The sequence below is a fragment of the Lissotriton vulgaris genome, chromosome 7 (genome assembly GCF_964263255.1).
Source record: "Lissotriton vulgaris chromosome 7, aLisVul1.2, whole genome shotgun sequence".
NCBI classification, from domain to species: Eukaryota; Metazoa; Chordata; class Amphibia; order Caudata; family Salamandridae; genus Lissotriton; species Lissotriton vulgaris.
In genome coordinates this window covers 1,244,099,139-1,244,125,949 of record NC_141695.1, presented here as the reverse complement: position 1 = coordinate 1,244,125,949, position 26,811 = coordinate 1,244,099,139, and the positions used below count along the sequence as shown (strand labels likewise).

At 42.2% G+C, this 26,811-nt stretch overlaps 1 protein-coding gene across 1 annotated transcript; it reads right to left on the bottom strand.

Moving 5' to 3' along the window:
- Positions 1-466: 466 nt before the first annotated feature.
- On the bottom strand, positions 467-26,714 carry HIGD2A (HIG1 hypoxia inducible domain family member 2A). The gene is made up of 2 exons (XM_086931755.1): positions 26,521-26,714; positions 467-1,161 (listed from the first exon to the last, which is right to left on the bottom strand). Exons 1-2 carry the CDS (start codon positions 26,639-26,641, stop codon positions 995-997), a joined length of 288 nt encoding a protein of 95 aa, XP_086787881.1. The 5' UTR covers positions 26,642-26,714; the 3' UTR covers positions 467-994.
- Between the last annotated feature and the right edge of the window lie 97 nt (positions 26,715-26,811).

Genomic DNA, 26,811 nt, shown 5'->3' with positions numbered 1-26,811 from the left:
GCCTACCAACACCAATATTACCATCAGTTTTCTAACCCCCCAACACATTTTCCCCGATGACATTTCTACTAATAAAGATAACATTGTCCACGAAAGCTCTCTGCTGTGTAAGGACACAGAGCCTGATGTCCAGCTTTTAAATTAGCATTGATAATATCAGGACATTACTACCTTGGCTCGTGGTAAAGCTGGAAAGATGAAGAATATCAGCTGGAATAACTACCTATCATTATATAAGATTACATTAGCACCATCATAAGAGTACTTACATCATAGCATTTCAACGCACTTTTGTTCCCAGCAGCTTCAGTGCCCTGAATCCGATTCTGGTTAACATTTTTCAGGAGAGAAGTGCACATCTAGTGCCTCTAAAACTCTGGGACCCTTAAAAGGCTCATCTAAATGGGGGTACAGATTAAATAATGACACAGCTAAATGCTTCACATAATCTTCGTAAAGATGAATGTCCAAAAATATGAAAATTGTTTATTGCACAGGGTAGATTAGACTTCCTACTACTACGGCATTAGGAATATGTAAAATCCTCGTTACAATTTTCAAACGGAATCCATTTTTATTTTAAAATGGGGTCCCGTAATGGCAAGTTAAGGTACATTTGCCAACATTTTTGATCCACAGCACTGCATTCCCATCCAATAAACTCACAATTACTACATTTACAAGTCTCTGCTACCTGAAAGGAAGCCAGTCACTTGAATTAAAGAAACAAAATATATACACGTCCACTTGAAAGTACTAATTATCAAATTTACAGAGTGCCTTTTTAATATTACATGTTTATGCATACCATTTCAATACAGTAAACAATGAGCATTTAAAAGTGCTCCTTGTTTAAATGTCCAAAGAAGGTCGAGGTGGCAGAAGTAAACGCGGGAGGGGCTAAAAAGGTAGAAAAGGCTCTTCCCTTTCTAAGGCTGTGCTATGACATGGTCCTTTCCTGAAGGCTGCAGCTGGGACCTCAGTACAATTGGCATCATTGGCGAGGTTTCATTGCCGCAGTGACCACTCCCACCATAATGGCCGCCACTGTGAAGCCCTGGGCCAGGATGCGGGCCCGCATTGAAAGTTGGGATTGCCGGGTCTTTCCCTGTCGGAAAGCGATGAGTCCATACGTCAGGGCGCCTGCTGTGGCCAAACAACCTGTGGAGAGATGTCGGAGAAGTAAAAACAACTATTACACTGGAGCAGTGCCGTAACAAAGGCCTCGCATCCCCAACAGTGCCCCCCACCACCAAGCTCCAGGGGTACCCCCTCAGCCCTGTCCTGAGATCTCCTGAGTTAGTCCAGAGGGTGCCTCTCATTGTGCTTTGCAGGGGGATCCCCTCAACGTTTGTTACGCCACTGGAGATATGGCAACAGCCTGCGCGCAGACATTACCTGCTATAGGTCAGTTAGACTGAGCCACCTTATCTTTGTGTGCAAAAAGGTGGACCAATATTAAAAGTAACTACCAACGACAAGAGGCTTTGCTTATAATGAAATGTTATATATAAAATGCGTCACTTTTTTGTGTTTCTACGTGTAGATGTGTTTCGTTGGGGCAAAAATACAACTGTGTAAGATAGTTAACGTCGAAGAATAGTATTGTTGACAGGGGAGTCAATGAAATGGCGGCAAAAGCGCCACCAGCATTTTGACATCTGTCACCTTCTTCTGGCTTGTCAGTGCGACCCGAAAGCAACACAAGTAAGCCAGTGCCAGAGGGACTAGCACATCACAACTAAAGGCCCTCCCAGCCGTCACTGTAGGATGTGCCTCATCATCAGCAAGCCATTGCTCTGGAGGAGAGGACCACAACATGAAAAATACTTTTACGGACTTGGGAAGGCAAAAGGATGCTGTGTTTAATCTTTCCCTGTATATAAAGCACTATGTAGTTTATAAACAGGGAAAAGAGGAAATGTGCATGCCATTGGTATGTTACACACATAATGTGGCAGGACAATGGTGCCATGGTTCACATACAGTAAGTATGGAAACGGATATAGCAATGGTATTCTACATATTATAGGTCAATTGTCCTCGAGGCTGAGAACAATCATAATAATTCGAACATTTGCAAAATAAAATGTTTGAATCCATATTTCTAAAAGCCTTTTCGTGGGTGGAAGCAGGATGTGGGTCAGCATCCATTTGCCAGGTTGCTTTTGGTTCTTGGTCTGTCCTTTTTCCTCAACTTGTCAAAATGTGCAAGAGTTGCCGTACCATGGAATACTATACCAACTTAAACTGTTCATTAAGTCAGTGGTCTGTCTAAATCAATAAGTAAGGAAGTAGTGATTTTTGTAAGACAAAAACCGTTCAAAATATGCACCGATAATTCAATCGTTGTTTTTGCTTGATTCAATCACTTTTTCAAGCTAGAGTCATATACAGGCTTGGGCAGCAGTAGCGGATGCGGATTTCCAATACAGAGGAAATCATGCGCTTCGTTTTATCTGTTCCATGTGTGTAAGAACCCACACTTTGTTGTCCGCTATAGTATAACTGGTTTCACAGTTAGGAAAATCTTACACTGCTGCCCATGTTCTACCTGTGGTGTATGTTAATAAATCTTCGTTACCACCTTTTAACCATAGATTAAGTAAATCAATTGTCTGTATTGGTGAAGTAAAGGGGAGCTCAGGAGTGTTCAGGGCACAGAGGACTGGGGGGTGGAGAGCGCACGACGCAAGGGAAGGAGCGCATGATGAACAAAAAGTGCAAGGTCTTTTGGTACAAATAAAACAAATAATACATGGATCTCAGCAGTAGAAGCCTTCCACAAACGTAGAAGAGTTATAGGTTAAGAAGCAGAGATGCAAGCCCATACACAAACAGACACTAAATGTACATTTGAATTGCAAGCTTACCTCGCTTACAAAGAACTAATACCACAAAAGCATCAGGAGTGCAAACAGCACACACAAATACAAACAAGCATTTGCAATGCAATAGGTCTCGCATTAGGAAAGTTTGAGCTATTGGTATAGTAAATGACAAATTTGTTATTTATGTGTTGGTTTTGAAAATAGCGAAATTAATAGCTTTGTCATTTACAATGTCAATAGTTTTAACTTTCGCAAATGTGACACCTATAGCATTTGAAATGCAATATATAGTGTATTAACGTGACTTAGATGTATTGATATTACAAATAACAATGGCTTTACTTTATTTTTAATAATTAATACTTAAATAAAAGTTCTTGTAATTTATAATGGCAATAGTTTAAACTTTAGTAAATAACTTTTGTGAAGATTATGTTCAGTGTATTTTATTGTGACTAAAATCCAAGAACAGAAGTGAAATATTAACATCTTTTTGTGACATTTTTAATAAAGCTTGAAACATTGAGAGAACATATTTGAAACAGTTGTTGTTGAATGGTTGCACAGATTGATGCTGTGGTGGCGCTGAGTGATGTGGTTGTGACGAGTGATGCTGTGGCTTTCAGTGATGCTGGGGTAGCGCATAGTAGTGATGTGGTGCCCCTGAGTGATGCTGTGGTGGTGCTGAGTGATGCTGTGGAGGTGCTGAGTGATGCTTTGGGGGTGCGATTGAGTGCGATAGATAGATAGAGGGAGGGCGATAGATAGATAGATAGATAGATAAGAGTGTTGGCGACAGAGTGAGTGCCATGGATAGACCGATAGAGTGAGTTAATAATTTTCTGCTGTGGGCAGCGTGCTCCTCAGAAGCATTCCCCATGTAAAGAGAGGCTTTGTGTGAGCCGCATTCCAGACAATTTACAGTGACGGTATGACGAGAGAGGCAGAGAATGTGATGAGAATTGCCGACCTGCAGGCCTCCATTTTTGCTGATGCGCATGAATCTTAGTAATTAGTCTGCACACAAAGTGATAAATGTATCCCCCTTAGCCGTAGCCGTTGAACCACTGGCTCTATGTGTTCCATGCATGTGTGAATGTGGCAGTCTATTTTGGCCAGCAGGCGCACTCACAACACAATGAAAATGAACTACTATTACCCAATGTAACGGTACTCAATTCATCCACCTTAGAAGCTGGAAGTGTGAGTTGGTCCTGCAAGGATGTGTATTGATGACCTTCATTACATAACTGCAGATGTATGCAGCGAGCATTTTAAACACAGAAAAATATTGCTGTGAATGTGTGTGTGTATGTGTGTGCCTGCATGTGTGTGAAAGAATTAGCACTAAATAGCACGTGTGTGAGTTGGTCCTGTCAGGATGTGAACTCATGACCTTTATTACATAACTGAAGATGTCAGCAGCGAGTGTTTAAAACAAAGAAAAATCTTGCTGTGAATGTGTGTGTGTGTGCGTGTGTGTGCGCGTGTGTGCGTGCATGTGTGTGAAAGAATTAGCACTAAATAGCACGTGTATGAGTTGGTCCTGCCAGGATGTGACCTGATGACCTTTATTACATAACTGAAGATATCAGCAGCGAGCGTTTAAAACACAGAAAAATCTTGCTGTGAGTGTGTGCATGTGTGTGAACTGATGACCTTTATTACATAACTGAAGATGTCAGCAGCGAGCGTTTAAAACACAGAAAAATCTTGCTGTGAATGTGTGTGTGTGTGCGTGCGCGTGTGTGCGTGCATGTGTTTTGAAGCATTAGCACTAAATAGCACGTGTGTGAGTTGGTCCTGCCAGGATGTGAACTGATGACCTTTATTACATAACTGAAGATGTCAGCAGCGAGCGTTTAAAACACAGAAAAATCTTGCTGTGAGTGTGTGCATGTGTGTGAACTGATGACCTTTATTACATAACTGAAGATGTCAGCAGCAAGCGTTTAAAACACAGAAAAATATTGCTGTGAATGTGTGTGTGTGTGTGTGTGTGTGTGTGGGTGGGTGGGTGTGTGTGTGTGTGTGCTTGTATGCGTGTGTGCATGTGTGTGAAAGAATTAGCACTAAATAGCACGTGTGCGAGTTGGTCCTGCCAGGATGTGAACTAAAGACCTTTATTACATAGCTGAAGATGTCAGTAGCAAGCGTTTAAAACACAGAAAAATCTTGCTGTGAATATGTGTGTGTGCTTGCGTGCATGTGTGTGAAAGAATTAGGACTAAATAGCACGTGTGCGAGTTGGTCCTACCAGGATGTGAACTGATGACCTTTATTACATAACTGAAGATGTCAGCAGCGAGCGTTTAAAACACAGAAAAATCTTGCTGTGAATGTGTGTGTGTGTGTGTGTGTGTTTTCCTGGTCGTGGTGTGCGAGGCTTCCTTTCAAGTCGGGTGGGGGAGCAGGGGAGCCAGTAAGTGGGAGGGAATAGCTCTCGGCATTGCTGGGTGGGCGGGGGAGCAGCAGCCTGTCGTGTGAGAGACAAATGTTGGGGTGAGGAGGAGGGAGGGGGGAGAGAGTGCGCTGCAGGGGAAGAGGCTGAAGGTGGGAGGGCGGGGGAGATAGTGAAAGGGTGAGAGAAGAGGCATGGGGGGGGGGAGAGCATTCCTTTGAAGTGTGAAGCTCTCCGCATTGCTGTAGCGGGTCTGATGCAATAATGGAGGCGGCTCGGGGAGCAAACGGTAAGCGCGTGCACCGGCACATGCACTCAGCGTAATCCGCCTGGTTCAGCTTTCCTTTTTCCACCTCTATATGTCACGACATCTGAAATGCGCAAGCACATTGGCAAAGGTCGAGACCTAAAAACAGGTACTAAATGAATATCAAAAAGACAAGCTTAACTTGCACACACAAAGCAGGTACTGGATGGGTATGTGAAGTGCATGCGTCGATCTAACACACCAAAAGCACGCAAGAGCAGCACACATCAACTGCACAAGCATCCCTCATGGACACATAAATTAGGTATCACATACACATATTATTTGCAAAAATGCAGCTGACTTGAAAAACAGTTAATGTAACATATAAAATCCAGGCTATACCAATACTAAATACTTCCAATAGGTCACAACAGCTCTCAAACACTGTTTAAGAATAATAACAACTAGGTTCTTATATAGCTCTTAATTACGTCCTTCTGGAATTTCTAAACATTCTAAATAGCACATATTATTACCCAATTTAATATAGCCTTAGAGTCCTCCGTAACAGGCTCTAATGCCATCAAAGGCCCGTTTCTGCGTTAAAGCCTTTAACAAGGCAGCGGGCCTTTAATGGGCAGTAGAGCCCGCTACGGAGGGCTTCAACGCTACTGGAACATTCCGCCCTTGAGGACAGAATGTTCTAATTTGTAAAACCAAGGCCTCACGGAGCCAGAGGGGGTTGAAACCCACTTGGGCTCTGTGAGGCCTTTGTTCACAGCTGTTGCTGTGAACAAACATTGAAATACTGATGCTCCGGGATTCTACCATCCATTAGAAGCCCAGAGCACTCCACTAACTTCAATGGAGCGGTCAATATTCCAATATTCTAATATTATTTAATGTACTTACCTAGGACCAATGGAATGCTAAGTATGTTGAAGTACCCAACAACTATTGTACAAAACAGTACAGTCGTACTACATATGTCCCCTCAGACAGAATCAAATAACAATGCCCTCTTTCAGTGAGAAAACTTCTTACTTCAGTTCGGACTTCTCTGCCACCTTCTTCACTGTTGTAACAGGAATGTCACCTACTTGGAGTACAGTAGTGTCCTCTAAGTGTCAAACTGAAAGTATCCTGCTTTTTGTGTTGTGGCCCCAGCCTCCTACTAATCAACTTGTGCACAAAGGCCTAGGTCTGTGCTTTAACAAAAGGCCGGTCTCGGACCAGTCCTGAACCTGGAGGAGTGCACAAACCACAACTTCAATAGCAACTTGACTACTGCCACACATTCATGCATGCAATGAGGTGGTGGCAACACTACCATGTTTTAGAACTAGTTGGGTGACGGTCTGGCCCACTTGTGAAACATTATGCGATTGCAGATTAACATGTGTCTAGTGCCAAGTGCCCAGGCTCATGTATGTATGTGTGTTGTGCGTGATAAGCATCTTACACACCAAATGATTGATGGAGTGAGCCCAGAGTGGCCTGTGGTTCCACTTGGAAACCCCTGGCCTGTTCATTTTTGACAAGGTGGAGGTGAGATACTTTCCCAGACAGTGGAAATGTATTGCTGACATTCCTGACACTGGAGGGAGGGAACGCAGATGAGTGCGGAAAGAGGAGCTATGTTTCCCTTTAGAAATTAAATTTGGTCTTTTTGATTAAGAGTGTTGCGGATTAGTTTTTCTGAAATTACCAGTTGGTGGATTGTAGGGATGAAAGGTGTGACTGTAGTTCCTGTTGTCAAGAGTGCGAAGTGTCCTTTGGAAGTGGGTCAGCCTTAAGTCTCTCTTCCTGATCACAGCTGGGTGCTGGTATTGATAGTGAGATGCAGTCTGCTCATACCTATTTGTCTCTCTGTGTGGGTGTTCCCCCCACTGTGAGGAGCATCATGCTAAACAAAGAAAGTCTGGAGACAGCCTGAGATGGACACATGAATGAAGAAACAACCTAAACCAGTTCTGAAAGGTAAGTGCAGACAGAGAATGATCATCCCCTGGCTGCTATCTAGCTGCCCGGGGATGATCATCCCCTGGCAGCGCTGCTGGGTGCTCTACAGAGCACCCAGGGGGTTAGTGCGTGAACACAGCTGGTGCCTGTCTGAGGCTGAAAGCAAGCTTACTGTAGGTGAGGAGACATCACCTAAAAGCTATTCTAGAAGAACTGGTTTCACTCTCCTAGACTACTTAGAGAGTCCTGTCTGAAAAAAGGGTGGACTGGAGAAATCCATCACTTGACGAGGAGCTAACATCTAGTGTGGATAAGAGCAGGTGACCCCGGAGGTGTAGGTCCGTTCATCGGAGGATTATGAAGAATGTGAATGGCGTGATCCAGACAGAGTCAGTCAAGGACGCCCAAGTGTGCCCAAACAAATTCCCTTTCCAACGCTGCAGTCACAGCCTGGCACTTGTCTGTGTGTACCCAAGCGATCTGCCTTGCTGAAGAAGAGACCTGTGAAGCCGTGGCACTAGCCCAAGTGTGCCCAACGGACTAACACGGTGGCAATAATGACATTAACTGCCTTCACACTAAACAATTTTGTTGAAAACATTTTTGATGGCTAATTTAACTAGACAATGTATTATTACTTTCTTTTCCAAGTTGTCTTAAGTATGTCTTCAAGCAACACTTCGTATTACACAGAGGAATTCATTAAAAAACAAAAAAATCACAGGTGGGACATTTTTTCTTGGTAAGAACATAAGTAAATCATATGCTTATGGCTACACAAATGTGAAGAATTGAAAAATTAAATTAAAAACATGAATTTGCCCAGATCTACGAGCCTTAACTGACTATATCCAAGCCAACATTATCCCTGTAGGCTTTCAGGTGCAAAATGATTATTTTTGTTGCTGACCTCATAGAAAAAGATCTATGGCAAAAAGCCCCATCGCGGGGCCTGTCTGGCATTGCAGAGCCAGCCTGATGAGGAGCGCAGGCCAATGATGAAGCATGCCACTTTTTTGGCGAGTGAGGGTTTATGCTTCATAAAAAGGACGCCTCTGAAGACCTCGATTGATCCAACTACCAAAAGCGGACATACTGCTCCTTCACTATGGAACTGCATAACCATTTACAGATTCTTATTTCTAGGGAAGACTTCTGCTGGACCAGAACCCTTCTGTTCCCATCCTTTTGTCTGGAAAGCTCAAAGAAGTGCAGCAGAAATTAGGTTGTGCTCAATACTGAAACTATACTTTCTAATATGAAACTGATACAAGCACAACTACACGAGTTAGAAAAGAAGATCTTGAATTTGGATTCTCTTCGTCATGTGAAAAGCCTGGTATATAAAATAAACAGATCTATTCATGAATTTAGAAAATAAATAGCTCCAAAAGGTCTGAAAAACTGCAACAGAATATCCAGTTTTACAATAAATAGAGGTTGGACATGTACCTACTCAGGTATTTTTCCAACTAGACAGGAAGAGTGAGACATCAAACAGTTTTTTCTTTATAAAATAGTGACATATTTGGATTCCTACATACTCTGATAATGACCAGTAGCCTAGTACATCTAGACAAGCCCCTAGTATTGATTCTAATCAACAATCCTCGTTTTTAGGTCTCGACCAGCGATGCAGCACATGTGCTGCCCGCCTTGGCTAGACCTATTGTTGTGGGTTTTTCGGCAGAAGGGAGACAGGAGATGTATGTGCACACGCCCGGACAGGCAATGTGCACGTGTACGGCTCCCGTCGCACTTTCACTTTCCTAGTACACGATCCTGGACAACACTGAGCGAGGCATCCGCTTCAGGGACACCACGCTTGATTTATTTCTTTTTTCAGAGGCCTGGTCTGTGTCGACGCAGGGCGGGACAGACACACCACTGGCTCTTCCTGGTCCTGGCTTCAGTGAGCTTTTGCACTCTGAGGCCTCACTGTCCGTATCCACACTGCTCTCGCAGCGACTGCAGCCCCATTTCTCACTGCCCTCTGAAGGAGTCCCACTGACAACGGCGTCAAGCGTTCTATATACATTTCCATCAGTCAGAGGCCTGTCTTCCCCTTCAGAAGTTCTACTCTTCTGCTGCGTTATAAGACGACTCTCGTCTTCGCATGAGGACACCCTCGTAAGTCCCCCTTCTTGGTTTAATACATTATATAAAAGAAAGATTGAAGACACAGTGTTAAACTATGCATATTCAGTTACTCTGTACAGACATCTAACATGCATTTTTACTAATTTACAACTCATGACCAGGGATGACGTGTAAGCTCGCAATAATGCGACGACGTTCATCCTACAGCGACGTTACAGTTTCACTACAGGACAGCAAATTAACAATTGCTAGAACTATCAGACAGCAAATTAACACTTGCTAAAAAAAAGTCTGTGAAATCGCACGAACACCAAAAGAAGTTTTGAGATGCCTGTTTATGCCACACGTTAACCCCATCAGAAAAACAAATCAGAGAAAGACACAATATGCCAAAGGAGAAACACAGTTGATGTTAAAATAAAACAGTAATTAAAAAGTAATAGGCTCCACACAAAAAATGCTGGGTGTCACCGGAAAACAAATGATCATGTTCGAAAACAAATTCACAAACCCAATGCCAAATTAGAAAATGTTTAATTCCCTTAATATATCTCCCGAGTTTCATTGTATGATTTACTTTTTATAGACCAAGAATTTCCATAACCTCTCCGAGAATTACAGACTGGGTAAATGAACTAGACAGGTACCAACAGGCATTTGCAATGCAATAGGTCTCGCATTAACGCGAGTTTAAGCTATTGGCATGGTAAATGACAATTTTTTTAATGTATGTTTTAAAAACAAAAACAAAATTAAAAGGCATTGTGATTTACAATGCCAATAGCTCAAATTTGAGTAATGCGAGACCTATTGCATTGCAAATGCTTGTTATTAAGGGGACAGCCCTGGGGATGACAAAGACAGGGAGGACAAAAGCGACAGAGAGGGTGGTATTGCAACTAATTAAAACCCCAGAAAATGACAAACAAGGAACTAAAACTAGGAGTTGTTAAAAATGTAAATATGATTATCAAACAGAACACAAATATTCAGATTTTCAATCTATTTCCATTTATTCTGAATGGACATGAGATTAATGTGTTAAGTGAAAGACTTTCTTTTGTTCCTACACATACAAATGTATTTTTATCATTTTTAAGAATTATTATATTTTAAACAATGTCTTCTAAAAAATAGAGTGTCGTTAGCAATGAAGTCGCTCTGTTTAAGATTTTGTTTGGCCGAGGTTGATGTGCATTTTGAAAAAATGAATATGTATATTTTTTTCGTCAACTAACGAGTCCCAAATCATAAAGAAAATGTCAAAGCATAGAGATGCGATAATCAAGCAGATTGACAATGGAGGAGGCATTGTGGTTCAAAATAAGACAAAATACATGGCTGAAATTAACCTGGAGAAGTAAGGAAAGACTTATCAATAGACCATGACCTGATTAGAGGTTGAATCATTACTTCAAAATCTAAAAGAACCGCCGAATGATCCGACAGGTGAGAATGGTAAGTAGAGAGCACTCTTTGTTAAATTAAGCAAAGCTCTACTTACTAGAAAGAAATCGATCCTGGATCTACGACGATATTTATAATTTCGAAAAGAAAAATCGGTTTTCTGTCCTGACCTCACCCTCCAAATGTCTATAATACCGTATTGAGACATGGCTTTTAGTAAAAAATCTCTAGATTTAGACAAAGTATATTATCGACTAGAAATAGTCTTGTCTAATGCGGGGTCGAGTACAATATTCAGGGCTCGAAAAATGTACTCGCCCGCTCGCAAATGCGAGTCAATTTCTTCAAGGGCGAGTCAGTTTTTAGGCCTACTTGACCGGCCTGGCGAGTGAGATCTGTTGCCGTCGCAACCAGAGTTTCCATGCAGCTACTGCAGTGCCAGGAGAAGGCTATAGGGGACAGCATGCTGAAATGATTACGTGAAAATGCGGGAAAACCACAGGTTGATTGGCTGATTGAAACTAGGCCTCATCAGGCCGAGCCCGTGTTGCAATCAGCCTATCAGGTGATAGAAGATAATTTGTGCCCTCCCGATACGTGTATGCTACGCATGTTTACACGCTTCTCATTGGCTGATTACAGTTAGCCGCGGCAAGATATACTGCCAGAAAAGGGTGTAAGCTGCCTTTCCAAGCCCCGGCCTGCACATTCAACCACAGGAAAAGATTTGCGGACAGCAGTGAACTCGCAGAGCACAGTACGGCTGCCATATTCCGTAGGGGGCCACTCCACTGGCCGTATACTATGACAGTCACTGGTGTCCGCGCAGTGGCGAAGTTCTCCTCCTGCACCCCGGGTGTTGTCATCCAGAGAGGACCTGTAAGTGAAGTAAGCCACAGCCTGTCAAGGACAGCTCAGTCTCTCAGAGGGGCCCTAGACGGTAGGTGCGCTTGGATGGGGTCAGTCCACCAGCCACAGGTTCAGGGGTTCTTGCTCCGATTGTAGTGCTGGGGTGGGAATTCATGGCCGGTGCTGTGGGGTGGTGTGGGGTGGGGTGGGGCGGGACGGTGGGGCCTACCGCACCTACACCAGCCGTGACTTGCATTGCATTTACAGTGGATTTTCTCTGAGCCTTTATGTTTGAAAACAAGCTGAATGTCAAGCAGGTTTTTTTTTTCAAATGAACTCCAATGTTTTTTTTGTTGTAATCTGAGCTTTGTTGTTTCAGTGTGTAATTTCGCAGCCGCCCCTCTAGCATTACATGGCGGACTTTTCCTACCTTTAGCCTCGAGTGTACTAATACTATTTTCCTACACAATCATCTTTGAAATGGAACAGTTTTTTATTTACTCTCACTGACAACTGCGAGCTGCGCATTAGGTCTACGCAGCTGGTGCCAAATTCTCTCTTCGGCGCAGCTACTGCCCATTGTTATGCATGTGAGGCTGAGATAGTGAAGCATTTACGTGCACCATTCTGAGCGCCAGTGCAGCTCTACAGACACCAGTAAAAACATGCCGCTTAGGTCCATCTCTCTCCTCTCAGATGGCTCCGCTCACCTTGCTATTAATTCATTGGTACCAAAAATGTCAAACAACTTGAATTTTCAGCAGGCAGTAAAGAAACGTAGCTGCCCAGGAAAAAGAAATACGCATCAATTTATTGACTCAACAGTGTGCGTGTGCTTTCCCCTTGTCACTGTGCGTGTGTGTTGTATTTCTTACTGACAGGCCCAACTAACTGCGTCACACAGGCTGTACTAGAGCTTGAATAGTCGGAGCAACAAGCTTGACCCCGCACCATCTGCCTTGGCCTTTCCAGTAGGCTGAGTAACTTGATTCTTGTGTCATGGGGTGGCATCTAAGAACGGGTGCCGCAGCTAGCACATTTCCGGCAATCACTTACAACATGAAGTACTTCCCAGTTCCTCGGTCCCTTGTGAGTACGGTCCTTCTCGGTAAATCACTGTAAATAGTGTTCTTTTACTGAATTGTACAGTAGCTGATCAAGCCAAAGTGCTGATGGCCGATCGTGTAACCTGCAAAGGAAGAGAGGGATTGGGAGGGTGAGCAAGGTGGGCCCATCTCTGTTAAAGGGTTCCCAGGCTACTGCATCATCTGTTCTCCCATGGTTCATTTAATTATTTTATTAAGGTTATGGAGCCTGGGTCTGCATTACAGTCCCGCACTAGTTTATTCTGCTGCGCCTAAAGCACACACAATTATTAGAGTGCAGTGAAGCAGAACTCAAGTTGTCGTCACAACAGCCTGTTAACCTGCCAGTATTACAAAGCTGTTTATGCTTTTTGGGAGGCTAGGGAAAGATACTGCAGATGTATGAATAGCGAGAAGTAGCAAACTATCGACAGGAAGAAAAGAAAGGAAAACGAGAAAGTGGTGAAATAGATTGTGTGTGGAAGTGAAACAGGGTGGAAAATGGGTAAAAGAAAACTAGAGAATGATGAGAATGGAAAAAGTCAAAGGGTTAAAGAAGATTGGGAAATAGACAAGAGAAAAGAGAAGAAAAGGACAAAACTAATTTGGAGACATGGGAAGAAGAGTGAAGCAAAGAGAGGAGAGAGGCAAGGAGAAAGAAAGCAGCGAGAGAGGAGAGATGTGAAGGAAAAGGAAGAGGTGGAGATAAATATGAAGAGCGGTGAAATATCAAAAGGGAAATGCAAAATGCAGACCTGGGAGATAAAGCACAGTGACAAGGGGAAAGCATATGAGTGTGGACAGCAATTTATAAGCTAATAAAACGCCTACAAAGAATGAGAACGAAGATTCCTTAAATGCTAAGCTTGCCTTCTCGCCCCGCCCCTAGACAGCGCCTGGCTCCACCGCTAGTGCACAGTTTAGTGGTGGTGAGTACCTGCACTATTTATTTCCACTTAAAGAACTGTCTATCGATGATCCAACACCTGGCCCACTAAATAGACACAGGTCTTAAAGCATGCATCTTTATCCCCATGAATTTGCTGTTTACAATTTGGTTTGCCAACGTTTTCTTGGGTTGTTGGTGCTGAAAATGTTTGAAGAAAATTCGTATGCAGCCAATTTGTGGGTCAAGTGCATTGATGTTAGGTCTAGTAGAAAATTCTACTCACTCGACCTGCAGGTCAAGTAAGATTTTAGATTTGTCGAGCCCTGATATTTAAATCTCCTGCTATTATGATCGGTTCTGAAAAGTGCAAAAGCTCAGAGAATAATGATACCAAGGCAGCGGGGTCATCCCGGTTGGGCCCATAATACCCCACTATCGTAAGGCGTGAGCCACCTATCACAACTGTTGCAATAGCCCACCTACCTGTGGGATCTACTTTCTGCTCTATGAGTCTGGTAGTAATTGTTTTTTTAACAGCTTGAGAAGTGGTAACAGCTAGATCTATCCAACTGTTTTTATTTACCAAATCACGCACTTCAGCTTCAACCAGATGTGTCTCCTGGAGAATAATGACCTGCGCATCAAAATCACGTATATATTGTAGTATCGTGTTAGATCTAGGTTTGGTGCGCGGGCCATTAACATTCCAGGAGAGAATCTTAATAGTACCCATGGCTGATGTATCTAGTGAGGCGAGATCTTACTGACTTATAGCCCTTGGTATATATCTGAGATATATGTTCTGTCCATTTTTTAAAGATAATTTTGTCGACTACCAATTTAGAGACGAGAAACTTTTTATACTTTTTTGCCCTAACCCTCACCCCCGTGAATCCCAACCCATCCTCCCTTGAGGAACCCTTGTATGTTCACCAGAACACGTCCGGTTTGGTACCCCAAACCCTCTCTAAGCCCCATGAAGCGCCATTAGTTATAGTGTTGAGGACTAACTAAATCTGCCTATAGTTTAACTTATTATGGCTATTCCCAAAAGTCCCAAAAAATCAGGAGTAAATTCCTCAAGGAATAAGATGTTTAAGTTATGTTCTTTTTTTTTTGATGGTTGATACTATTGATATGTAATTTCTTATTATATTATAGCTCTACTAAAAGATTTAATTGGATTTTTTTTTTCTTGTGAAGGGTTTTTTTTTTCCTCCCACTTTTCTTTCTCTTTTCCCTTTCTTTTTCTTTCCTTTCACCTTTTCTTCCTTTTTTTCCCCCTTTTTCCCCATTTCTTCTTCCTCTTTTTTTTTCTCTTTACCCTTCTTCTCCTTTCTTCTTTCTCTCTTTACTTCTTTCTTTTTTTTAAATATATTTTTCCTTTCTTTTATGAGCTTCTTAAAGTAAGGAAAACCTAAAGCTGGGGAAGATCAAGATAGAGTTATAATATGTATACTCAATACTCAAGCCCAGAAACAAAAAGAGTGGACATACCCCAATCTCCAGCCAATCCTAACCCGGTCAAGCCTCAATTTTTAGGAGTACCAATACTCATCAATAGGTCATCTGCTGCCTGAACTGTGCGGATGTTATACATTTTGTTATTAAACAATCTTCAGAGCAGCAGGAAAGCTCAACTGAACTGATGCACCCAGATTTCTGAAGGCCTCCATTCTCCTGACCAGTTCCCACTGTCTATCAAGGGTTGCCCTTGAGAGATCAGATCTGATTTGAAAAGTGAAGTCACCACCAGATAATGATTTTTGTTTAAGGGCTAAGTTAAGAATGTGATCCTTCAATGAGAAAGTGTGAAAGTTAACTAATATCTTCTGGGGCTTAGTCCGCTGAGGATTTCGCCTGTAGGGGCCCGGTGAACCCGCTGGATGTCTCTGTTCAGTTCCTCCTCTGTATGGGATAGATTGAGAGATCTTTTAAGGAGTTGAATGATATAAGATTTAATATCAGAACCTTCTCCTCTTTCGGGTACATTTAAAATGCGGATATTACAGCGCCTCGCATTATTTTCCAGGACCTCCATTCTATCAGCTAGAGCAATGTCCTCTCTTTTAAGTTTGACTATATCCTCCTTAGCGTTTTCCAATTCAAGTGACATTGCAGCTGTTGTTTCTTCCAGCACCCCAGTTCTTGCAAAAAGCCCGTCTATTTTGCTATCTAACGACTCACAGTAGGACCTGATCTCTCTTTGAATTTTTGATGACTCCTCGAACCCCCGTTTAATGTCAGCCGATAAATTGCAAAACATAGATGTTACTGAGGAGAGTGAGAGATCAGGGGGTATACTTGTGGCAAGAGCAGGTAATTCAAGGGGGATGTCTAAGCTAGGAGGAGGGTTATAAGTGGGCTGCTGCTGAATGTTTCGGCTTACATTTAGAGGACACTCAAGTTGTTGATATCCTGTCTCTTCTGGCTCAAGGCTTGCATCAGTATCCTGTCTTATATGCTCACCAGGAAAGCTACAGACTTCTGTTTTCACAGAACTAATTAGTACCGTGGGAGTTGTGACAGTCTCGTGGAGAGCTAGGGAGTCACTAAGACTATTGTGATTTTCAAGGCCCTGCTCTGCTAATGTATCAGTAGACAGGATAGCTGAATTAACATCTGTCAAAACAGAATCAGTAGATACAACCCTTCTCAGAAGGTTGATCCTCATTATTATGAACCTCCACCTCCATATTTAGTGAACTACACCCTAAAGAGGCCTGACTGTCTGATGTAGCGATATTCGAAGTTATACCCGAAGATATACAAACTACGGAGGGATTGCTCTGGCCAAATTCAAAACCTGAGGAAGGACCTTAAAATAGGATCTCAATGAAGGCGTTATCTTAGAGCCCGAGTCTAGAATTGTTTTTTCCTTTCTTAGATTTTTTTGCCCGTTTGGGCTTCGCATCAGAGGAGAGGTAAGAAGAGGTTTTTAATGATGTTTTATTGGCGCTGTTACTGGCACTGGCACTATAACTGTCGTTGGTGCTATTAGTTCTGTTCGATTTGACCAACTCAGGTCTCGCTGCAATGGTATCTTGAGCTTCCCCCTCAAACTCCAGCCTGTTCTCCGGGACCGGGGGCCCACACACTCCCCCTTTTTTCGAATTGGTCAGTTTAGCCTTTCTTCCTCTTTTTTTAGATAGATTCTGTAGCTTGCTAGCTTTATTCCCTCTACGACCCTTTATAGTGCTTGATGAAAATGAGTTTGTGGAGAACTTGTCTTGGTTTACATATAGGCTTCCAAAGGTAGTAGAGCGTACATTTTTAACCAGACTACTGCCTCTCTGTTTCTCCCTGTCCAACCCCTCTTCAAATATCTCCTCCTCCGGTGCCTTGTCACATTTACTTTTCTCTACTTTCCCCCCTCCTTGCCCCCCCTTCACCTTCTTTACTGCTGTCGATTCCGATGGACACAATTCACTTGCTTCAGCTGCAGCCTCCGTCGTACATACCGATACAGTCACCGCTAGTGCTGTAGTGTCTTTCCGTACGATCTCGCCCCCCTCCGCGGCCTCACTTACAAGGCACAGGTCTCTGCGAAGGGACCGCAGCCTTCTCCCCTGACGGAGCTTCAGGGCGGCTCGACACCACTTCCACGATACCGCTGGCGTCCGTGTCCGCTGCGACGGCAGAGCTGATTCTGAGCTTCTCGAGAGAGCTCCGACGAGTGTAGAATCAACTCGGAACACGCCCCTCTGGAAGCACATGAAGAGCAAGGAGAGACCGGGCCAACGGCTCGCCCGGAGACAAGGTTTTCCGTTTTTCTCTTTGTTTCTTATTGCAATATTAAACTCTAGCCTGTTATTAGCTCACCCATGTTACAAAGGAACAAAAAACATCTTAAGATGTCCTCATTACTGCCAAAGTATACAAACGCTCCGCAAGGGCTCAGAGCGGAGTACAGCGGCAGTTCAGCCTACTGCCGCCATGTTCCCCATTTTTTCTTTTCGAAATTATAAATATCGTCATAGATCCAGGATCAATTTCTTTCTAGTAAGTAGAGCTTTGCTTAATTTAACAAAGAGTGTTATCTACTTACCATCCCACCTGTCTGATCATTCGGCGGTTCTTTTAGATTTTGAAGTAATGATTCAACCTCCAATCAGGTCATGGTCTATTGATAAGTCTTTCCTTACTTCTCCAGATGACTTGGAGTACATTAGAGTAGAAACACAAGAATTTTTTCTAGCTAATATCGATTCTGCAAGGTCAAGTTCTGTATGGGACGCTTTTAAATGTTCCTTATTAGGGGTTATAAAGAACAAAATTACGTTCCGAAGGAGGCAGTACACCCAAGAAGTAGCATCTATTGAAGCTAACCTTCTGCTAGCCCAGACTGGACTAGAAAACTTTTAACAATGTTTCGGATTCTGTGACATCAGCTAAACAGGAGGAATTGCTGAAACTCAAAGGGCAACTAGCTTCAGTACTTAATCAACGCATACTTCAAAGGTGGGAAGCAAGTAAACTGGCCCATTTTGAATTTGGAGAAGGGGCAGGCAAGCTACTTGCTTGGAAAGCAAGAACTGACCGGACACGTAATAATATAGGGTCTATAAAAACTAGTTCAGGTACTGTAACTACAGACTTAGAAATAGGATCTGCCTTTAAAGAATTCTTTCAGACCATATACCAGGAGGACAATGACATCTCCTCTGAAAAAATAACGAAGTGGCTGAGTAACATTTCACTGCCATCACTTTCCCCAGAACATAGGGCCTTTTTAGATCAGGCAATAACGGAAGAAGAGGTAGTGACTGCTATACATAATAGCAAAAGCGGTAAGGCGGCGGGGCCAGATGGTTTGCCCGCTGAGATATATAAACACCTAGCAGGTGAAATTGCTCCTTTTCTAACCGTATTATTTAATCAAATTCTGCTGGAGGGGGATCCACCGCCCATATCTTGGAATAAAGCATCTATTACACTCATTTTGAAACCAGGCAAGGTTTCTTCCGACTGTGGCTCTTATCGCCCTATATCAATACTCAACACAGACTATAAGATCTTCAAGTCACTCTTGGCTAAGAGGTTGGGTCAGGTTGCTCCCTCAATCCTACATTCCAACCAAAAGGGCTTTGTTAAAGGTCGCCAGCTATTTGAGTTGACGTACGACTTGATAGGAGCAATCGATATAGCTACTAGCTCCTCATTACCCTTGGCTATTCTTACGTTGGACGCCACCAAGGCCTTCGACAGGGTTAACTGGGTACATCTGTCGGAGGCCTTGGAAAAATTCGGCGTGGGTAGGGCCTTCCGCAGGGCGGTGGAACTTCTATATCATAATCCATCTGCTTCGGTCTTGGTTAATGGCGGCTTGTCGGAACCATTTACTATTACAAGGGGTACACGTCAGGGTTGCCCTCTATCGCCCCTGCTTTTTGATCTCTATATTGAGCCGTTTGCTCAAAAAATTCGGGAGGAAAATAACATCATACCTTTTAAATATAGAGACTGGGAAAAAAAGGTGTCCCTTTATGCCGACGATATCATGATCATGACTTCAAATATCAGCACAGCATTTCCAACAGCCATAAAGTTAGCATTGGAATTTAGTAACATCTCGGGTATGTAGTAAATGCCACCAAGACTGAAGTTATGGTGTGGAATAGCGTAACGACTGGGCTTCCTGTGCAACTTTGTGATAACATGAGATATCTAGGCATAAGAATTGTTAAGGATATAAATCTGATCGCTTCTACTAACTTTACCCTTGTCGCTAAAGAATGTAGAAAATTAATGGGCTCCTGGGGTCATCTCCAATTGACACTTCTGGGTCGCTCAAATCTAGTTAAAATGTCCATTTTACCCAAGTTGACTTTTATTTTTAACAGTATACCACTATATTTTGAAACTTCACTAATAGCGAAGATGCAGAGTGATATCTCTTCATTTGTTTGGAAGTACAAAGGTGCAAGAATAGCCTGGAAGAAATTAAGGCGTCGCAGGGAGAAGGGTGGTTTAGCAGGCCCGGACCTCCAGATTTACGCCTGGGCTTTCAGATGTCACATGCCCGAATGTTATTAAAAACTCCATTAGATCAAGACATCGGGTTGATGTTTGCAACATTATTACAATGTGAAGGGATAGGGCACACGGGGTTTCTTTTTAAGTTTGGAGACCCCAAATTTTTCAAGAAGATTAAACTGAAGGTATTGCTGGGCCTAGCAAAAACTTGGTATAACCTTAGAGTAACTACTAAAATAGGATACTATTCAAATAGATCTCTTATATGGGATCTCCCTGTTTCCCCTGGTTGGGTTAACGATGTGTTGATAAATCCATTAATAGACGCTGGAATTTCAACATGGGGCGACCTGTTTGTGGAAGGGGACATGCTTTCCTGGGAACATCTAGCAAGCAAGGTGGGCCCCAATCTCTCCAGAATGAAGTTTTTAAAAATTTCAAGTTGGGCGCAAGCACAAGCATCTGGAACTCCTCGTCGTCCCCAAATGCACATAGGAGGAAGTAGTCAATTGGAATCTTCTCTACTAGATAAAACACCGGCACCCAAGGAGGTTTCTTTTTTCTGCAACTTAATCTTGGAGGAGATAGACGGGGAATTCCATCTTCCAGACCAACTTTGGGGCTCCCTATTGCCTTCTTTTAATTTGCATGAACTATGGTTAGCCTCCTGTAATGTACTCTGGGATATAGTTAAACCAGCTTGGCTTCACAGAAACCACCTATATACTCTCCACAGGGCTTACTACTCCCCCCAGAGACTATCTAAATTTTCAAACAGGGAGCCGGTGGCGTGTGCCCGGTGCGGCCTAGTGGAGGCCTCGGACGCCCACATGTTTTAGGATTGTCCACATTTAACATCTTATTGGCAATCAATAAGCAATAAATTAACATCTTCAATAGGCTCCACTGTGGCTATAGATCTCTGGTTAGTAATATTTGGAGTAGTAGATCAGAAGCGAAGCCCAACTAATAATCTTTTGTTCTACTCTATGCTGGTGGCCCGACGAGAAATCTGCAAGCGATGGAAAGAGGCTTCTCCTCCGACGTTACATGACTGGTGTTCCTCCATGTTACAAATTTCAAAGATGGATCTTTCCAGGGCCTGGAAACCAGATAAAAGTGCCTTTTGGCAGAAACTCGATTGGTCTCAATAGTTTGAGCTGGGGTTTTTTTTTTCCTCCCCCAGTTCCAATGATTACGAAGCCATGATACACTTTTTCTGCTATAACATCTCCATCCTTTTCCTAGGCGAATTGGTGATTAAAGCAATGGTGGTAACTGGCTAATGGTAAATATCTGTTTAAAATGATACAGGGTGCATAGATGGAACGGTTGAACGACATAGCTGAAGGGTTTTGGCGGATCCTTATATCGAATATACCCCAACCAGTCCTTGACTGAGATAGCATGTCAGACTCAACCTAAGCCACTCTTCCCTGTCCATTGGTTTGACGGATTAGTACCATGGTGGAGATGAGGAACAAAAAAAAATGGCTGAAATTAACCTTCAGTCATCTGAAGCTCAATATTATCGCAAACCGATCCAACTAACCGGATTAAGCAAAACAAATACACGCCCTAAGAGATCTGCCATTTAGTAAGGGATGAATGAATAATCCAGGTTTGCAAGCCTGGGCCAAAGACCTTGGTAGCATAGATGATGAGGACTGGCAGGAGGCACTACAGACCCCAAGGGAGATCGCAATACGCGCTAGATTCCGATTAGTACAGATGAAGATTCTACATCACACCTACTATCCCTGCACACAACTTTACTCATGGGGCAGGATTCCGTCAGCGCTATGTGTTAGGGGATGCCAGCAAAAAGGTACCTTCCTGCATATCCTATGGGAGTGCCTCGAGATAGTTTGCTTTTGGAAGCAAGTTACTGATACCATGTCCTGGGTGGTGGGGGAGACGGTCCCGATGGAGCCGAAATGGCTATTGCTGATGATCAAAGGTGACACGGACTGGTCTAGATATATGGGAATATGGTTGGCCCTGACTGCGGGAATCGCAAAATGCAACATTGCTAGGGGGTGGGGGTTGCCGACACCTCTGCAGCAGGAGGAATGAAACATGATCTTGACTGGTGCCAACGGGCCGAAGAAACTGTGTATAAAAGCAGGGGATGTGCTAAAAAATGGGAAAGAGTGTGGGCGCCCTGGTGAAAATACAGGGAATTTGGGGTGTTTACAAATATGTGTGCTGGATGGGTATTTCTCTATTGCCATCGCTGTTCCCTCATGAATATATTGCTATTGATATCTGTGGTCTCTTAATGGATGGATTTACGGAACTGTTTTTGTACTGTATGGTGTCTTGAGCACTTGTATTATACTATATACTTATATAAAGAATTACAAAAAAATATTAATAATCCAGGCTTGCACCCTGAATGTAGCCATTTTGTATGTTGCACAGTTTGCTGAGGAAGCCATTTACGATGAGGAGAATCCATTTAGTCTATAAGGCTGTAGCTGTGCTTTATCAATAGGTTTGTGGTGATTTGCTGAGACGTGGCTGAGGTTGATTTACTTTTTTTGAAAAAATTAAATATGTAAATTTAGTTAGCCAACTAACAAGACCTAAGTCATAAAGAAAATGTCATAGCACAGAGATGCACTAATAAAGCCAACTAACAAAGGAGGAGGATTTATGGTTCAAAATAAGGCAAATTATATGGCTTAGATTAACCTCCAGTTATCTGATGCTCAATATTATTGCTTATTGCAAACCAATACGACTAACCAGATTAAGAAAAAAAATACACACCCTACAAGATCTGGCATTTGGTAAAGGATAAATGAATAATCCAGGCTTGATTCCTGAATTTTGCCATTTTTTATGCGGCACAGTTTCCTGAGGAAGCCATTTACGATAAGGAGAATCCATTTAGTCTATAAGGCTTTAACTGTGTTTGATCAACATGTCTGTGCTGATTTGGTGAGGTGTGGTGGATGCAATCTAAGTATTCCATGGATGTTTGAATCGTAGCTGTGAGGATCTAAAATTCATTATTAACTACAATAAAATAAGTATTTGTTTTTTCGAGTTATTAGCAGGGGCTGAAGATAGTATGCTCAACATCACTCGGTTTAGAAAAGCTAGAGATGGAAATATACTCAAATTAGAGTAATGCACATCTGTGTAATCTATGTGATCACTTGCTATATGGGCAATGCCTCTGAATAAAATGGAACAGTTTTAAGAGTGCAGATTACTTCACAAAGGTGGATATTTTGTAACATCAATTTGATGCCCATTGTATATCCTAGGAGACTGGTTCATAGAGCACTTAAAAGAACATGGCACAATAAAAGAGACTCATTGTTTGCTACAAAGAATAAGAAAATGAATACAAAGAAGTTGGCATGACTACCTATGGGAATTTGAGTTATTTTGGACTGATTTTTTTTAAATAAAATGCCATTTAATTCCAGGTACATTTAAGTACCAGAACAGTTGTTTGAATTTAAAAGATTGAACATTCGTGACAAGGTTGCAAAGGAATTTATTCAACCATCTGCGAAGACTGCTATTACGGCCTTCTGGGAAAAGTAACAACTGTAAATATTTTGAATGCGACCTTAGTGCTTCTTGTAGTGCAACTGCTGATTTAAAGCTGTTTTCAGTTATTGATCATGTAGTAGCAAAAAAATGGCTATTGTATTGTTTGCCCATGTGGTCTTCGATATACAAGGGCAAAACTATTCAGGAAATGAGACGCTGTATTTTGTTGAAACAATCAAGAATTAGGTGCAGATTTGCCAATGCTCTGTTGTTGTATAAACAACATTGGGAAACTGATTTATTTTGGTTCCTTATTGACTCTGTATGTCCATCCAGGAGTAGGTCAAATATTGGAAAATGTTTATCATTTAAAGAAAATGAATGGAACTGGAAAGTGAGGCTTGAATACAGTAGTGGAATTGTGTTGTTCCCTTGCTGTATTGTAATACACCTGATCTTGTTTTGACTTATTATAGTAATGGGTGCTTTGACCAATGTGATCACAATAAAAACACTTAATTTGTGTGCTAAGCTGATCTGTCTATTGTATTGCTGCGACCTGCTTATTTGTTTGATTTTTGGAAGGGTAAACAAATCATAGGCTTAAACTGTGAATTATTAAAGATAATGTTTTTCATCAGTTGACCCTGGATAAGCCCATGTGCTGGTATTATTTATAGGCAAGGAAAATTAGTGGGTTAGTTCCTTGAATAAGTTGACTAACAATATAATTTAAGCCACAGTGTTTGTACACAACACTATTACGAAAGCTGCTTTAGCTTAGATCAATTTAGGTTGCATGGTCATTGTTGCTTGTACATTACCCTATTCTTATGTGGACTTCTTTTATACGTCATGTTTACATCAGGTTGGGTCAGATCATTATTGATGTGACAAAAGGCATCTACTGGCAAAACTGAAGAATCAAGTGACGATTCTGCAACCACCTCAGTGCAAGATAGTTGTTCTAATCTTTTCAACTGAATAAAGATTAAAATTAATTGTTTGGACCGAAGATGGCAGACATATTTGGCTACTGTGACTACATTAGCATCACACAATGCAAGGAAGATGGTGGCGAGGTTGTATTTTCATGGAAGAATGTTTTCTCCCTTGGTTTCTTTCGATTTTATGATGATGCTGGTCCTGGTGTGAAACTTCACAAGTAAATAGCAACATAGATCTGAAAGTACACAAAGTCCAGCTCAATTTGGCGAGCATTTTCTGACGCCAGGAAATGGATACGCTTAATTGTGGGTATTACCGAGGTGGGCAAGGTTATTCATTAACTCATTTAGAGATAACTATGTATATTGTAAAACAAGGCTCCCATCAAAGGAACATCGAGGATCACTCTGCGGGTATTTTAATGTAGCAATTTATTGCAGTCAAAGACACGTTTCGGCATCCCTGCCTTTTTCAATCCTGGTATCGCACAGGATAACAGATGATGTGTTCTTAAATAGGTTCCAATTTGCTCTGACTGGTTGGCGGAGTGTGATCACCACGAGAGGAGTGTTACTTTTGCATGGTCTGGCCGCCACTACAGCATGTACATTCAAGCACTACATAGTGGGGGAATTATCAGTATATTGCATAATGAGCAGAGAAACACCGTCACTAAGATCTGAAGGGCTTGAATATACATGCTATATTAGCCCTTTCCTGTTGCAGGCACTAGGCCTACCCACACAAGCGAGGTACCATTTTTACCAGGAGACATGTGGGACTACAGAATAGTAGAACTTTGTTATTACCAATTGTATTTCTGTGCATTTGTGCCTTCCAAATGTAAGGCAGTGCGTTAGAAAGAAAATGTTTAGATAAATTCCCTTTACAATCACATGGTAATATGGATACCAAAAAGATTAGCGATGTACAAATAACCCCTGCTCACAAACTCTGTATCTGGTGTCTACTTCAGAAATACATAGGTTTCTATGATACCCATTTTTCCCTCTTTACATATTTTACCATTTGAATTGCTCTACACAAAAAAAAATTTGAAAGGTGCAATTAAGTTGTTGGCTCTGGGTACCTCACGTTTTTGGAGTACCTACAAACCCTATACATCCCTGCAACCAGAAGGGTATACTGGATGTAAAGGCATATTGCGTTTGTAAATATACCATTGTGACAAGAAGTTACAAATGAAAATGTTGTCACAAGTGGCAATTTTTTTCTACTTTCAGTCAATATTTCTTTATTTCAGCAGTTAGTTTCTTTGGAAAACCTTGAGGGATCTCCACAAACGACTCCTTGCTGAATTTAGCATTTTGTCCATTTTTCATAAATCTACAGCTTTCCGGATCACCCATGGGCTGCTCCCTGGTTTACATCACAGGCTGGAAGTAGGTTGAAAGCACAAACATTAGGAAAAAATGGCTACCACTTTGACAAATGTCATACCGGTCATTTATGCAATTTTTAGGGGGATAAAACAAAGCATTTTGTGGAGTACTTTTTTCCAAAAAATATTTTGCTTTATTCTAGCTGTTTTCTCAGTCTGCTCCAGGGGAATCTGCAAGCCCTAGGTTCCTTTGGAACTCCCAGGATGTTGGAAAAAAGAAAGCAAATTTGGCATAGATACTTTCTATGAAAAAAAAAGTTATGGAGGCCCAAGTTCAAACTACCAAATACCAAATACCCCAAAAAGGGCTTAGCATTCTTGGGCTAAAAGGCCTAGCAGCAAAAGGGCTAAATATCTGACATCATTCTGATTTGAGAGCCATGGAGTAAGCAGGGATGACAATGATGTGTGAAAGGAAAGTACAGGACTGAAAATAAAAAAAGATTGGTGCAATAAGGTAAGAAGTGCTCCTGTATAAAAACGATCAACACGTCACCTGTATTTTAAAAAGGTGGCTTCTACATCCATGCAGATCAATTGCTTCAGCTGTTTAATAATACTAGAGCAAGTGATAGTGCCAGCCTGTCTTTTTCGCCCAACCTTTTTTTATGGAATTTATTTTCCTTGTGCCACTGCCATGTGGTAATGAAAAGTACGCGGTAATCAGGTTCAAAGTTTTTTACAATACAGCCCCACGGGGAGTACGCTTCAGTTAGGCTAAGGAGGAATAAAGGTAGTTACTGTCACGCGCTGGCATGAATACAAGTTGATTACAACATGCCACATCGTAAAAACATAACCAGGACTTGTTACCCTAATGATGCTCGATTTGCAACAACTTGAAAAATCTAAAATAATAGTACATGTTGAAACTGTCACCCTAACCCCGGTATCCTTCAGGTCTCACCAATGGGCACGAAGGGATTCTGCTGCACTTTCCTCATAAATTTGCCACGGAAGGTCTCCGCCTCCGGGTGCTCAAGGCGCAGAAAGCCTGGGATATCAGGGGGCGATCCAGAGTCGGACATGATTAAAATTGGAGATAGTTCCGTCTTTCTTCAATGTCCATCAGGGGTCACCTACAGAATAGCTTCTTCTGACGTCACGATGAACACGTTTTCATAGACAAAGAAGACAGACACTGGGTGTCTTGGTGGGAAGCTTATTTGGAGCGGTGAAATCTTCACCGATATATATC

Coding starts and splice junctions, on each gene's coding strand:
- HIGD2A (XM_086931755.1), bottom strand. CDS start 26,641: ATGTCCGACTCTGGATCGCCCCCTGATATCCCAGGCTTTCTGCGCCTT. Junction 1,162..26,520: donor GAATCCCTTCGTGCCCATTG/GTGAGACCTGAA, acceptor ATCTCTCCACAG/GTTGTTTGGCCACAGCAGGC.